We start from the raw sequence: 16,075 nt of genomic DNA on the forward strand, positions 1-16,075 counted from the left end.
CTTGAAGGCAAATATCAAGTATGAGGCATAAATGATGTGAAATGGTCATTTCCAACAAGTGAGAATCTAAACAAGAGTTTGCTCAGTGCATCAGACAATTATTCTGTTACCTGCCCTCTATCTGACTTCAAGGTTATATCCTGTACCTTGAGAAGTAAGACACTGTAAACACACAGTACATTTATTAGTGTTTTACAAGAGAACATTTTTAGTAGCTTATCATATATCCCAAGTGAATTTCATCTCAAATAAAGAGGTGTGAAATGGACGATGACAATTACAGAGGTAATGTCTTGTGCTATATATATCGGAATAGTTGACTTGCACAGATGACAGGGTTTTAAAACCAGAAACAATGGGTTTTCCATTTTGCAAAAGAAAGGCACCTGGGATCTTTTGCAATGCATCAACTTCCAGATCGTGTCTTTCCTGGGGTTGTAGTATTGCAGTGGGCAAGATTTTGTCAACAAAACTAGCTTGAGAGAATGGAGATACCCCAATATGATTTTGCTCCACATAAAAGGGGTATATTTCTTGAGCTAATCTCTCAGTGGACTTAGCATATTTTCTAAATTTTGCAGAAAAGGTGAGATGAAGTTGAAATATCCAAGGCAACATTATAGATTCTTTTTATCGTGTGGGATGAGCAATTGTTTAACATTCACAATTTTACTTGGATCAGGATGGACTTTATAGGTAAGTAAATGATACTAAAATGTTTATCTGGCTGACAATGACATGTTGTTGCGCTGCTGCCATCAGCACTAAAGGTTGTGGTCATGCTTTGCTTTTTCCTGCACGTGACTGTAATAGCTTCACATATATCATAATCAGCTACATTTTCAATAATCCTATCTAAATGGTGGTAGAATAGATCTTGGTTTACTCATACGCCGATGGTTACCTTTGGAACTAGTACTGTTCAGTGGCATCCTACATGTCATGATCCCTTGGGATTTCTGATGAACAGGTTTGTCAAAGTATTTCACACTGTTAAGAAGCAATGAAAATTCAAGTGGTGCAGACCAAAAACACCAAATTTTAGGCAATATTTTAAAATTATGGCAAAATTGACCACAGAGAAAAACTCGAGAAACTACTGGTAAATTTTCAAATATGAATTACTGTTCATTCATAGCTAAGAATTCAGTAAAAGCATCCCAATTATTGAACAGTAGCCTTAATTTTCAGAAATGTAACAATGCAAAAGAAGATTTTCACCTGGATTTCTTGCCTTTCCTTTTTGTCAGGGATTGCCCTTGCTGCAGCAGCATGTTTTTCGAAAACCATTCGCTCTTTTTGGAGTCGTTTTAATTCTTCTTTTTTATATTCCTCAAATTGAGATAACTGTTCAGTTTTCTTACGTTCAAAGTCTTCAAATTCTTTTCTGAGGATTAAACATCTTCTATTAATTATTTTTGCCTTGTGTATCACATTTAATTTCAAAACCTAAACCACTGAAGTAAAACAGCCTTCAAATTAGTTAAGTCGGATAATTACAAAAATATTTGTCAATCCACTATATGGCTACTTTTAGTGAACTAGATTAAATGGTCTGAAATGTGGATCAGTAGTGAAGAAATTTCAAATGCCATAGTACAGTTGCCAAATGGTAGATGATGCAAAGAAATGTATATGGTTATGATATAGTTGCAATTTTGGAGACATTGTTGCAGAGTGGCCAATACTGGGAACTGAACATCCAGGGGTATTCAATATTTTGGAACAGCAGTCACGGAGAAGGGTGTAGTTGCATTGTTAGCAAAGGAGTAATCATTGCAAAAGTAAGGAAGGACATAAACTTGGAAAATCATAATTTGGAATCTGTATGAGTGGAGTTTTGCAACACCAAAAGACAGAAAACATTGGGAAGGGGTTGCCTTATAGGCTCACAAATAAAGCAGTAATAATGCTGTGGAGGAAGATTTCCTGGAGTGTATACATGATAGTTTCTTAGGATTGGTGGTCACTAGTAAGAGGGACAGTATAGGTATAGGTATCGAAATCTGGGAGGAGGTCTGAAGTACAACTAAAGAAATTAGTGGAGAGTGAGCGAGCAAGAGGGGGCAAGAGAGAGAGAGAGGAAGAGAGAGACAGAGAGAGAAAAAAAGAGAAAGAGAGAGAGAGAAAAGAGAGAAGGTTCTGCGTGGTCTAGCAGTCTTCAATTAGATCAGTCTCCAGGGCCAGATGAAATGTAAGTCAAGTATTTGAGTGAAACAAGGAAAGCAATAGCAAGGGCATTTGCAAAAGCTTTTCAATTCAACTCTAGCCACAGGAGAAGTACCAGAGTATTAGAGGATAGCAAATTCGGTACTGTTATTCAAGAAAGGAACAAAGAGTATTCCAGGAAACTACAAGCCAGTCAGTTTAACCTCAGTTGTGGGCAAACTATTAGAATTCTGAGGGAGAGAATTAATCTGGAATTAGAAAAATTAAACAAGAACAGTCAGCATGGTTTTGTTAAGAGGTGGTCATATCTGACCATCTTGGTTGAATTTTTTAAAGAAGCGACCATATGTGTGGATGACAGCAATACTTTTGTAGTCTACCTGTACCTCAGGTGGAATCCAAGGAAATATGGCAAATTGGATCCACAAATGGGTAAGTAGCAGGAAGCAGAGGGTAATGGTTGAAGAGTGATTTTCCAATTGTTCAGTGTTGGGCCTTTGCTGTTTGTCGTCTATATATGTGAGTTAGATTTGAATGTAGGAGGATTGATCAGTAAAATCACTGACCATACAAAAATTGATTGGGTGGTAATCCAGATTATTGTGAGGCAAGGGAATATATGATGAATGATAGGACCCTGGGAAGCACCAAAGACCGCAAGCATATACATCAGTCTCTATCAGGACAGGTGGATAAAATGGTTAAAAAGGCATATGATATTTGCCTTAATTTGCCAAGGCAAAATTTATGAATAGGGAGGACACGCTGGAGTTGTTAAAAAAAAACCACTTTGGTTAGTCCACAGGTCGAGTGTTGTATGTAATTCTAAAATCCATGTGATAGGAGGGATATAATAACACTGAAATGCAGAGATTTACCAGGATGTTGCCTGGGCTGGAGAATTTCTGTCATGGAGAGATTGGACAGACTGGGTTTGCTTTCCTTAGAGCAGAGGAGATTGAGAGGGGATACAACAAGATATATGAAATTATGAGGGACATAGATAGACTAGACAGAAAGGAACCTTTCCCCTCCATACAGGGAGTAATGATCAGGATCATAGATTTAAGTTAAGGAGCAGAAGATTTAGAGATGTGAGGAAAGTCTTTTTCACCCACAGCTTGTTGGGAATCTGGAACTTCCTGTAAGGGTGATAGAGGCAAAAACCCTCATAATATTTGAGTCGTGTTAAGATATTCATTTGTGATGTCATAGCATTCAAGGCTTTGGGCCAAGTACTGGAAAATGGAATTGGATAGTTAGGTGATTGCTTTTGACTGGCACAGAAATTATATCTATGACTCTATGATTAATATGTCGAGAAACCAACTACACAGCAGGCTATCCTTGACTGAGTGCTGTGCAATGAAAAATTAATTAATAATCTTATTTTAAAAGACATGTTAACAGAATAAGCATTAACCTGATTCAACAAAGCCAACATGGGTTTATGAAAAGAAAATCATGCTTAGCTAATCTATAGAGGGAGTGCAAAAAAGGTTCTATAGGCTGATACCAGGGATGGCAAGACTGTCACGACTGAAGAGTGTATGAGGAGAGCATCCAGGAGACGTACATGGACAGTTAAGGTTTAGAGGGATATGGGCCACATGCAGGCAAATGAGACTAGTTCAGTGTGGGAAACCTCATCAGCATGGACAATTTGAACAAGTTTCTGTGCTGTATGACTCTCTGACTGGGTTGACATTAACAAGAGTTGATAAGAATGAGGTGGAGGTAGAGGGAAAATGCATAAAATTCTCACAGGCTAGATAGACATACTAGGTGTAGGATGGATGTTTCTCCTGTTTGGGGAGTGTAGACTTAGAGGTTACAATCTCAGGACATGGTTTAAGCCTTTTAGGACGAAGGTGAGGAAACGTTTCTTCAGAGACTTGTTCACCTTTAGAATTGCTACCACAGAAGGCTATGGGCTCGGACATTGAAAATATTCAAGACAGAGATTGTTAAATTTTCAAATTTGAATAACATCAAAGAGTATCAAGAGAAAATAGGAATGTGGGATTGAAAGAGAGAATCAGCCATGATCACACAAAATGGTGGAGCAGACTTGAATAGCCAAATGCCTACTCCTATTCTAAATGTTTACAAAATATCTACATTACTACAAGGCAAAAAGATGTAAAGACAATTCATAAATCAAGTGATTAAATTATATTCTATAAAGCTAATATGAATAATGGAAAAACTAACAGATTTGAGACAACGCAGTTGGGAGGTGAAAGGAACAATTAAAAGTGAGATTAGATTCCCTATAATATGGAAATAGGCCCATCAGTCCAACCAGTCTACCACGGACTCTCTAAAGGGTAACCCACCCAGACCCATTTCCCTCTAACTAATGCACCTAACACTATGGACAATTTAGCATGGCCAATTCACCTGATCTGCACAACTTTGGATTGAGTGAGGAAACAAGAGCACCTGGAAGAAACTCACGCAAACACGGGAAGGATGTGCAAACTTCACACAGTCACCCAAGGCTGGAATCGAACTTGAGTCCCTGACGCTGTGAGGCAACAGTGCTAACCACGGAGTCATGATGCAGTGATAATTAAAATACCTAGTAGATTGCAGACTCAACAGTAATGGCTCTTACAGACAATTTAAAAGTAAAATAATAATTTAAGAACATGTTAGCCCAATCAGCGACAAATAGGGTTATTCAGTTGTGGAGGATAAAAAGATCACAAAGATAAATAGATATTTTGCATGACTGTTGAGAAAGCACAAGGCAGTCCTCAAAGATTTGTTTAGTAGTCAGCCAAAAGAATAAATCAACAATAAAGACAGTGCAAAGGCTCTCATCGAAAAGGCAGTTAAACCTTGTTACAATTGGACTTCTAGAGTCAGAGTCATACAGCACAGAAACAGACCGTTCAGTCCAACCAGTCCATGCTGACCATAATCCCAAATTAAACTTGGCCCACTTGCCAGCACCTGGCCCATTTCCTCCAAATCTTTCCTATTCATGAACTTATCCAAATGTCATTAAATGGTGTAATCGTACCTGCATCCACCACTTCCTTTGGAAGTTCACTTTACACACAAACCACACTGTTTGAAAAAAATTGCTCATGCCTACTTAAGTATTTCTTCTCTCACCTTAAAAACATGCCTCCTAGTTTTGAAATTCTCCACGCTAGAGAAAAGGCACCTGCCATTCGCCTTATCTATATCCCTCATGATTTTATAAACCTCTGTAACATCACTTCTTGACCTCTACACTCCAATGAAAGACGACCCAGCCCATCCAGCCTCTCCTTGGAACTCAAAACCTCCATTCCCAGCAATATCATGGTAAATCTTTTCTGAACCCTCTCAAGCTTAATAACATCCTTTCTATAACAGGGTAAATAGATCTGGACACTATTCCAGAATAGGCCTCAACAACATCCTGTACAACCTCAATATAACATCCCAACTCCTATATTCAAAAGGTCTGAGCAATAAAGGCAAGTATGCTAAACATGTTCTTAAACACCCTACCTATGTGTGATGCAGGTCAGGCAGCTTCTGAGGAGCAGGAAAATCGACGTGTTCACCAGGAATTCTGATGAAGGGCTTATGTCTGAAACTTTGATTCTCCAGCTCCTCGGATGCTGCCTTACCTGCTGTGCTTTTCCAGCACCATACTCCTGACTCTGATCGCCAGCATCTGCAGTCCTCACTTTCTCAAACCTATATGTGATGCAAACTTCAAAGCATTATGTACATGAACCCTGAGGTTTCTCCGTTTTACAACACTACCCAGGCCCTACTTTTAATTGTATAAGCCTTGCTCTTGTTTGTTTTACTATAATGCAATACCTCACATTTATCCAAATCAACCTACAGACCCAATTTACCAAGATCCCTTTGTAATCTTAGATAACCTTCTTCACTAGCCATGAAACCACTAATTTTAGTGTTATCCACAAACTTGCCAAACATGTTTTCTGTATTCTCATCTAAATCATTCATATAAATGACAAATGGAATATTGTGTGCAATTCTATCGGGAGGATGTTGTGAAACTCGAAAGGGTTCAGAAAAGATTTACAAGGATGTTGCAGGGTTGGAGGATTTGAGTTATAGGGAGAAGCTGAATAGGCTGGGGCTGTTTTCCCTGAAGCATCAGAGGCTGAGGGGTGACCTTATAGAGGTTTATAAAATAATGAGGGGCATGGATAGGATAACTAGGCAAAGTTTTTTCCCTGGGGTGGGGGAATCTGGAACTAGAGGGCATAAGCTTACGGTGAGAGGGGAAAGATATAAAAGAGACCTAAGGGGCAACATTTTCACGTATAGGGTTGTGCGTGTTTGGAATGAGCTGCCAGAGGAAGTGGTGGAGGCTAGTACAATTGCAGCATTTAAAAGGCATCTGGATGGGTATATGAATATGAAGAGTTTAGATGGATATGGACCAACTGTTGGCAAATGGGACTAGATTAGGTTAGAATAACCAGTTGGCGTGGATGAGTTGGACAGAAGGGTCTGTTTCCGTGCTGTACATTTCTTTGACTATGATAAACGAAAGTAAATCACTTTGGAACACCACTGGTCACAGGCCTCCAGTCTGAAAAAAAAGGCTCTCCATCATCACTCTAGAACAAAATCAGATTGGTTTCACTTTCAAATTATACTGGATTATTGGAAATACAACTTTTTTGATATTTTAAATGACTGTACAGTAGTCATAATGAGGCCAGTGCTTGAGGTGTAGAATCCAGAGTCATGAGGTTCTGTAAAAGAATTAGAGGGTTGCTGGAAATATTAGATTAAATCTTGTACCCTGCAGAATATCTGAAGCACGAAAGAGAAATCAGAATGGATTCTGAAGTGGTGATACAATTTGAATTGCTGCCAGGAAAAGTGAATGTAATTTGAAGGTTTTAAAAATAATGGAGCTAGAATCAAAAGTGGAATTCAAGTTATTGAAAGTGCTTACTTTGTTTAATTATATTTAATATGCAATAAAGTTTGTTATTGTTTAAAAAAAGTGAAATTTTGTGAAATAATTCTATTGGTTAGTTGTTGAATGTTCAAATTTCAATTTTTAAACTATTAATTGGCCCTAATAGAATCCTAATAAGATACAGGAAAAACAAAATAACTGGAAATCCAGATGGTAACAAATGCAGGATTTTATAACACAGTTAGGTATTAAAATGTCTCATCTAATTTAAGTTTAAACAAAATGTTCTAGTGAGAGAGATGTGTTCATTCTAAAATCTGCCTGGAAACAGGAGCATGTGGTCTAGCAGTCATGCAGGAAGCAATTCAAACATGTAATATTGTGCTGCTTGAAAAAGCTAGTGACCGTTTTCACAAAGAAGAAAAAAGACAACTGCCTTTCGCAGTCACACAGAAATATGGAGGAAGAGATTAAAAAGCAGCTACTGCGTGAAGAGCTTGTACATGAGCAAAGTAACATGTTAATTAGAGTAGATAGTGACGAAGAGGCATATTGGATTTGAAACATTCAAGTCTGTTCCCTCTCCACAGCTGCTGTCAGAAACTTTGTATTTATTTCAGATCAATAGCATTTGCAGTGGCTTGCTTTCATTAACATGCTGATGAGACCTGGTCCACTATTCAAAAGGAGAGCTGAACAGGATTTTTGGAAATTTAAGAAACATACTGTGCTAAGGTGAGCCTTGCTGATTGGTGAAAGCTAGTTCTGGAATACCTCGGGCCAAGAGGAAGGAATTTTCAAAGTACACTGGAAGATTCAACCTGGTATGGCAAGAAGTGAACCTGCTGACAAGTTGGCTGCAGCTCGGGACTCAATCTTTTAAACAACTAATGCATCTGCCTGAAGTTTGGCAGAAAGTAAAACATGCTTTGTTTTGGTTGCATTAATCAATACATTTTTAACCTTAATATTTAATAGGCAACTAATATACCAAAGTAATGCTAATCAGTGTTTCCAATCTTGTCTGTAAAAAATTTTAAAATATTCAATTTTGTCCTTTAGTTATTTCAGTCAGTAGTTGGGAAATTATTTTTTTTTTAAAATGCATCAATTTCTCAGGAGATCATAACACAGATTCTTGTTTATAAATGTTTCTCTATCGACTGCTTTCATTGCTTATCATATTAGCAGTAACATTTTTACTTGCCATGTTAAGAAAATGGATTTTCAACATTCAACCTTCTCCTTTACATACCCAATCATTTTTTATATCATTCCATTCTAGAGATCTTAAAATTGGGGGTTGCATTTTGATTTTAATAGCTTGGCTTTTAAAGCAAAGTGTATTCACAATTTTAAAATGCTAATGGAATATGCATTGAAGATATTTTCAATAACTGAAAACATCAAGTAGCCTGGCTTGGTTATTGATTTTAATTGCACCGTTAAGGGGTATTTGGTTCTTAATATTCAGCAAGAGTCGCCTGTGAAATTAAGCAGTATGACATTACATGTTAGGCTCACCTACTATGTTTACTCTGTTTTAATCTATTCATGGGGTGTAGATGTTGTGGCTTGATCAACATTTATTACCCATCCCTAACTAGTGGTAAGCTGCTTTCTTGAACTGCTGCCATTTTTGGGGTGTAAATAAAACATGGAACATGGAACATAGAACTATACAGCGCAGAACAGGCCATGCGGCCCTCAATGTTGCGCCAACCTGTGAACTATTCTCAGCTCGTCCCCCTACACTACCCCATCATCATCCATGTGCTTTTCCAAGATTGTTTAAATTTCCATAATGTGGCTGAGTTGACTACATTGGCAGGTAGGGGATCCAACGCCCTTACCACTCTCTGAGCAAAGAGCCAACCTCTGATATCTGTCTTAAATCTATCACCTCTCAATGTGTAGTTACGCCCTCTCGTACAAGCTAACATCATCATCCTAAGAAAAAGATGTTTACTGTCTACCCTATCTAATCCTCTGATCGTCTTGTATGGCTCTATCAAATCCCCTCTTAGCCACCTTCTTTCCAATGAGAACAGACCCAAGTCTCAAAGCCTTTCCTCATAAGGTCTTCCCTCCAGACCAGGCAACATCCTGATAAATCTCCTCTGCACTTTTTCCAATGCTTCCACATCCTTCCCGAAATATGGCGATTAGAACTGTACACAGTATTCCAAGTGTGGCTGCATTAGTGTTTTGCATACTTGCAGCCCACTGTGCTGTTTGGGAGACAGTATGGAATTTTGACACTGCACTATATGCTGTTCTTTCACTATTGCTAAGTCAAAATAGCATGTGGCTTTTTGGAGGAGAATTACAGGTTGCTCCCATGCATTTCCTGCCTTTTGTCTGGTTTTGAAAGAGCAAATTGATTTTGGAAACTTTAGGACAAATTACCATGTCTTACTTTTTTTGGTTTTCTATGCAGTTAAAGAATTGTTGAATGTTCTGAAAAAAGAATCTCATTTGTAAAACAAAAGGTGAACATTTCCAGAAGTTAATTGAAATACTCATATTCACTGCTAACCAAAATTAGATATACAGTTATATGCCTGTGAACACGCTGTTTGGCTTTGTAAACTTAGTAAATACATTTTTATTCAAGTTATAAACTAACATCAAAGATCTATTATTCATAAAGTCTAGTTATGAACAACTGGGCAATTTTGAGCTATGTGAATCCATAGATTCTACTATCCCCTGCATCACGTTGTGCCAACCAAGCCAGCTGCTTTATCCTGGATGGTGTCGATGGTTTATTGGTTTACTTCCAAAATGTTAGGGGCAATTCCATGGCAGCATGTGCAAAGGTCACAAATATCCAGTTCAGATTTCTAAAGGATACTGTTACACCAAAGTAAGTGACTGTATAGTGAGATGTTGGGAGTATGAGTGCCCCAAAATAGGAGATTCACTTATGCAATTGCACCTAAGAAAACCCTACTGAAGACACAAACGTTTAGCAAATAGTAATGTGCAGTGTAGTTTGCACAAGTTACTTGCTTCATTCTATGACATTTTTGAAGGGGTAGGAAAATAATTTATCTTTATTTCACCATCAAGTCATGGAGAAAGTCGTATTGTAACAATGCTCTCTGCTATAAGAATTACCCACATACACATACCTAAGGTCCACCATGGCTTTTTCTCTATCACTTCGGAGTTGGGCCAATGTAGCATTTTCTGCTCGAAATTGGTCAATTTCATGTTCTAATTCTGCCAGTTTATCCTTCAGTAACTTGGACTGGATACCAGCACCTGAAAACAGCACAAAATGTACTTAAAATGAAAGCTGTAAAAAATAAAGAGCAAACACAATTCTTACTGTCACCTAAAAGACAATTTATGAAATTAAGAAAATTGTGAAGAGGAAAGAGGGCAAAGTCACACAGAATCCTCCTAATTATTTCCCAAAAGGTCAGTGAAACACACAATAAAACCATAGCAAACAATTACAAGTATCAATACTATTTTCCTTGAGGCTCTAAACTCTTCAAGTGCAGCTATTGTGGGCAAGCTAACAAAACAAAAATACAACTTTTTTCAAAAAAAGTTCGAACATTTTCAACAGTATTTTCCACTCAACCTAGCAACTATTCCCTGCACAACTTTGCTCATGCTGCTCTCCAACCTTAGTTACGTTCTCCTTTGAAGCTTTACAATATACACTGGCCAATCTGAGTTCTAATAAAAGAACTTAAGAAACAGAATCAAAATTGCAGCATTCTGGACTTTGAGACTGCTCCACCAATCAGTAAAGTCATGATGTATATGAGGTGTATCAGCCAAGCTGTCTTCATTACTCAGTCCTTTGAGTATAGGAGTTGGAAAGTCATGTGGAGGTTGTACTGGACATTGGTGAGGCTTCTTCTGGAATACGTATCCAATTCTGGGGTTACCTTATTAGAGGAAGGATATTATTAAGCTGGAGATTTGACTTATAAAGAAAGGTGGAGAGACTAGGACTTTTTCCAGTGGAGCGCAGCCTTCTGCAAATTTATAAAATCATGACGTGTTTGGATAGAGTTAATGGTAGTTGTCTTTTCCCTCAGACAGGGGATTTCAAGACTAGGGGGCACCTTTTTAAGGTGAGAAGTTGAGAGATTGAAAAAGACATGAGGTGCAACTTTCTTTTACACAGGTAGTGGTTTGCGTGTGAAATGAACTTCCTGAGGAAGTGGTGGTTGTGGGTACAATTACAACTTGTAAAAGACTTTGATGAGTACTTGAATAGGAAAAGTTTGGAGAAATATGGGCCAGAAGCAGGCAGGTAGGCCTATTTTAGTTTTAGATTATGTTTGGCACGTACTGGTTGGATGTGTTGTATGACTCTATATCACAATATCCCCTTATCATTTTGTATCCAAAAATCTAACATTCCTGAAAATGAATATTAAGGAATGAAATGACTGAAACTACAAATCTGAGGCAGAAAATCACAAAGATAATTACATAGGCCTTTGGCACCAGAACTTTCTCATCTCAGTCTGAACTGGACAATATTTTATTCTGAGACTAAGACCGTGTTCTCGATTCCCAGATAGAAAATCATTTATCCAACATGAGTCCCTTTAGATTTTAAATATTTCAAAGAAATCACTACTCATTCTTCTACATGCTGTAGAGCACAGACCTAGCGAAACATTCCCATACCAAGAATCTGCTTTATCAAATATTGTGGCATTCCCTCCAAAGTATATCTTTCTTTAGGTATGAAAACTAAAGCTATACACAGTATATCATAAAAAGATCTCACCAAGGACTTACCATCAGCAGGAAGATTTTGTAGACATTATAGTCCAAACCCTTTGTGCTAACATACCATTTGCTTTCCTAATTGCTTGATGTACATGTTGACTTTCTGTGATTCATGCTGATGCTGTAATTATAGTCTAAATGCTCTATCATATCACATTCCTGAGAATAGAGTTGAGCATTTTCACTATACTAGCAGCCTAACTAGCCAATGGTTCTGCTTTTTTTAAAATAGTAGCGTTACTTTTGCTGCCTTCTAATCCAGAGGGGCTGTTCTGGAAGATCATAAACAATACATTCATGATCTTTGGCAGCTAAGTCTTTTAAAATCCTAGGATAGAAGAAATTAGGTACAAGAGATTTGTTGGCCCCAATCTCTACATTTTTCTTCATTAATACCAATTTCTACAAGGTCACCACTCACAAACCTCTTTCTTACTTTTTTATTAGCTCCATCCACACAAATTCAACGTGAATTTTTAAAATCCAAGATTCTCTCTCTCTACTATCTTTACCCAATCATTTAGTGCTGGTGAAACTCCGATCCTTTTTCTATTTTGACTAACTCTTCTAAAAGATATTCCAAATTATTGAATCCCAACTTTACTCATACTGCAGCCACATAGCCCTGGTGGTAATTAGAAATCTATAGTATAAACTCATCCATTCATTTGTGAAATTTTGTACATTCAATATAGTGCATTGGCTTTGATGGTTTTACATTTTCCCCTGAGAGCACTTTAGTCAGTAATACCCCATAATCTTTAAGCTCCCTGTCCCTTCCTAACACATTGACTACTTGTATCCAGTCTTAACATTTTAATTACTTTACGTAATAAAAACAAAAACTTAATAATTTTTGCACATTAAAAATCATGTAAATTATCATGAGGAATGTGATTGTAGTGAGTGCAATTAATGACAATGAACAAAGCAAAAAAAAAGGCCCATTGTGTTCCTACCTCGCATTTGCTGCCCTGTTGGGCTTTCGTATTTCTTTTCTAAACAGCTCCTATTGCATAATTCTTGCCTATCTGTCTTCCTATCTCTTGTTCTGCTAAATGTATGTGTTTACCTTCGTTATTTAGTCCCTGCTTTTAAATGAGTGGTCTTTGAAGGAATGGTGGTGAAGTGACACAAAATGCTGCGACCTACCTCTGCAGTGAAACTTCAAATAAATCAATAACTACCTCTCAATTCACAACCAAATGTCTCTGCTCTTGTATGGTTCTCAGTCCAGTTCGGACATCTTCAACCTACTATTTGTTGACTACTTCTGCTCTAATGTCGAATACCATTCTTGCTGTTTAGTCTCTACTGCAAATCCGGTGGTTCCATTTATTCAATTTTTCCTCTATCCTTCAACTCAATTTCTGTTCCTTAATTAGAGATGCTAAGAGATATAGGAAAATACATTTGCCTATCTCCCCTCTTTCTGGTATACCTCCATTTGTAATCTCTCTGCAATTCTCCCACCTACACTCCATTTACCACATCACAGTTATGGAAACCTAATGTTAGCACTGAGCTGGGTACAGTTAATTAATGTTCTAAATACTTATCATACTGGATTAGTATGTAAAGGAGGTATTGAAAGCAAATTTCCAGAACTCAGAGGTAGAGATGACAACATGCAGGACAGAAACTGGGCGAGATTGGGATTAAGCGGTACGTAGGTTAATCACCTTTACATATTCCCCTGTTCTCACAACAGGTTGAATCAGTTCGGGTTAGTTAGTTAGTTAAAGGTTAACTTTTTAAGAACTATTGCCAGTAATAATAAAAAGCTATATAGGCACAGAGGCAGAATAAGGAATGGAAACATGGACAACCAACAATAGGAAAGCAAGTAATGATAGATAGGGAGCAGGGCTACACAACTAGCAAAGATAATGGAGGATTTGAGTGAAACTTGGACAATGCTGTGTACACTTGGGAAAAGAGGAGACTACACCAGGACAACTGGACAATATATGGTGGGAATTGACTAGATAGGTTTTCAATGTGTGACTGGATGGCTTTATAAACCTGAAGACATGTACAACTTTCCCAAGTTGGTTCTATGCTAATGCTCACTCTCCCTATGCTTGCATGAATAAGCGATTGTCCAGATTCTGAATCTCCTGGCAGTTTGTCAAGTTGAACAACAACAAGCAGCATTTCACCTCCAGCTTCATACCTACAAACTTTTCATCATCCCAGACTGACTGCCTCTTCCAACAGTACACAAAATATTTGTTATTTTTAAAGTGCTTAAAAAGGAAGTCAGGATTTAATATTTAAAATTAATAGAATTATATTTTTTAAATCCTGCTCTCTGCCACTGAAGGTTGGCCATACCAGCTCAAGCCCAATAGAAATACTGAGCTCTCCAGTATGCAACAAGTTTTCTCAAATTCTTAACAATGAAAACATACATCGATTTCACTTTGATTTAAGAAATATAAAGTATATAGATATTATACCTATTGGTTTATCATTCACAGCTTTAAACTTTTGTCCCAGTCCTTGATCAGATCCAGACTCATTCTTGGTTTTCAGTGAAGGAAACAATCTCTTTATCAAATCAGAGACTGGGGGTGATTCCGTGGCTTTATCCACGTTCTTTTCATCCACAACAACTCCTTTCTTAGCAGAAGCAACCTTTCTTTGCATAATTTTATCCTCATTAGTTTTTCCAGAAGAGAAACATCGATCTAATACAGAAGAATTAACAGACTTTGCTGAGTTATCTTCGTGGTTAATTAATCCACTTTCATCTAGGTCAGCCCATGTTTGTTCATCATCAAAATCAACATGTTCTTGATGGAAAGTTGAACTGATTTTGCATCTCGAATTGGAGAGAGATGAATCTTGTTTCTGGCTCAACAAAATCTTCTTGTTTTCTATTACAGTAGGCATTTCAATATCAACATCAGATGATGAGGAGGAGGACAAGTCAAGATCTGTATCCATATTCTTGTCTTTACTGAGAATATCTGTTGGCTTTTTTCCACATTTACATTTAGGATCATCTTCTTTGTCACTGCTGCAGATCACAGACTGTTTCCTCATTGTTTTTTCATTCGTCAGTGTGGAATCAAGGTCATCAAGTTCAGAATCCAAAGTGGTATTACAACTGCTACATTCATCCTCTAAAGGATCACAGTCAACAGTTTTGAATGCTACTTTATCACTGGTTTGTAAGCCAATAACAGTTTCCCCATTTTCTTTTACCCTATTCCTATATTCTAAAATATTATGACTTTTAAGATTAACATCTTCCTCGAAATCTGTATTCCCACGATTCACTGGCTCACTTGAATTTTCAACGGTTTTGTGTTGGTCAGATTTGATTGGGGTAGATGACAATCTACGACATTCATTGTTCTGCCAGTTACCCTGTATCATTTTTTGTACAAAGGAAGAATTGCTAGAGAAGGAAAGTTCTTCAGCCGCCTCTTCCAGAAATTCAAATTCATTCAATTCTATATTTTCTCTCTCTTTTTCCTTGTTCCACTTCTCCAAATTTTTCTGAAATGATGTTTCAAGTGTATGTTCATGCCCAGTTGCTTCTTTATTACTTGGACGTGTAGGAACAACATGTTCATTTGTCTGAAATTTCTCACCATTATGAACTGCTATTGGTCTATGTGAAGTGACAGTGCTCTGTCCAGTTTGTTTTGATGCACTCTGTTCGTATTTCTGAACCATGTTTGCACACTCAGTTTTAATAGTTTTAGGGATATTTTGAATTTTACCAACTAATGTAGTTTTTTTTCTGTCAGCCTGCATTTTCAGAGGTGACTGGGAGGAATTTTCTCCTTTACAATTATCCAAAACAGTTAACCTTTTAACACGCAAAGCAGAGTTGTTCTTTCCTTTATTATTTGCTGCTGGATTGTTGATGAGCCCAGCTGAGCTTCTGAAATGGTTTTCTTTGTTTAACGTTGTAAATTTGCACTGCAATTTTTGATGTGTTGTGCTCACTGAACTTTGAGAACTTGCTGCCGGTTGATTCGTTATGTTTGATTCCTTATCAATTATTTTCTTGGATGTCAAACATCTTGAATTAACTTTTGAGAATCTTGCTAGGCCTTCGCCACACTTTAGAAACTTCCTCTTTTGATGGCCTTTGTCCTTTAAAAACATAGAAGTATAGTAAATAAGAATTTAGTGACAGTTTTGAAATAGTTTTAAAAATTTATAACGTTACCTTGATGCGTTAAAATCATTCAAACA

At 37.4% G+C, this 16,075-nt stretch overlaps 1 protein-coding gene across 1 annotated transcript in view; it reads right to left on the reverse strand.

The window, feature by feature from the left end:
• The window catches only part of LOC132816773 (centromere protein J-like), a 95,452-nt gene that overhangs the window by 41,385 nt on the left and 37,992 nt on the right, over positions 1–16,075 (reverse strand). The window contains exons 7-9 of the mRNA XM_060826705.1: positions 14,320–15,973; positions 10,225–10,357; positions 1,222–1,387 (exon numbers count right to left, since the gene is read on the reverse strand). Of these exons, the coding sequence (XP_060682688.1) occupies positions 1,222–1,387; positions 10,225–10,357; positions 14,320–15,973 (1,953 nt within the window). The remainder of the gene's footprint in view (positions 1–1,221; positions 1,388–10,224; positions 10,358–14,319; positions 15,974–16,075) is intronic.

The sequence above is a fragment of the Hemiscyllium ocellatum genome, chromosome 6 (genome assembly GCF_020745735.1).
Source record: "Hemiscyllium ocellatum isolate sHemOce1 chromosome 6, sHemOce1.pat.X.cur, whole genome shotgun sequence".
Taxonomy (NCBI): Eukaryota; Metazoa; Chordata; class Chondrichthyes; order Orectolobiformes; family Hemiscylliidae; genus Hemiscyllium; species Hemiscyllium ocellatum.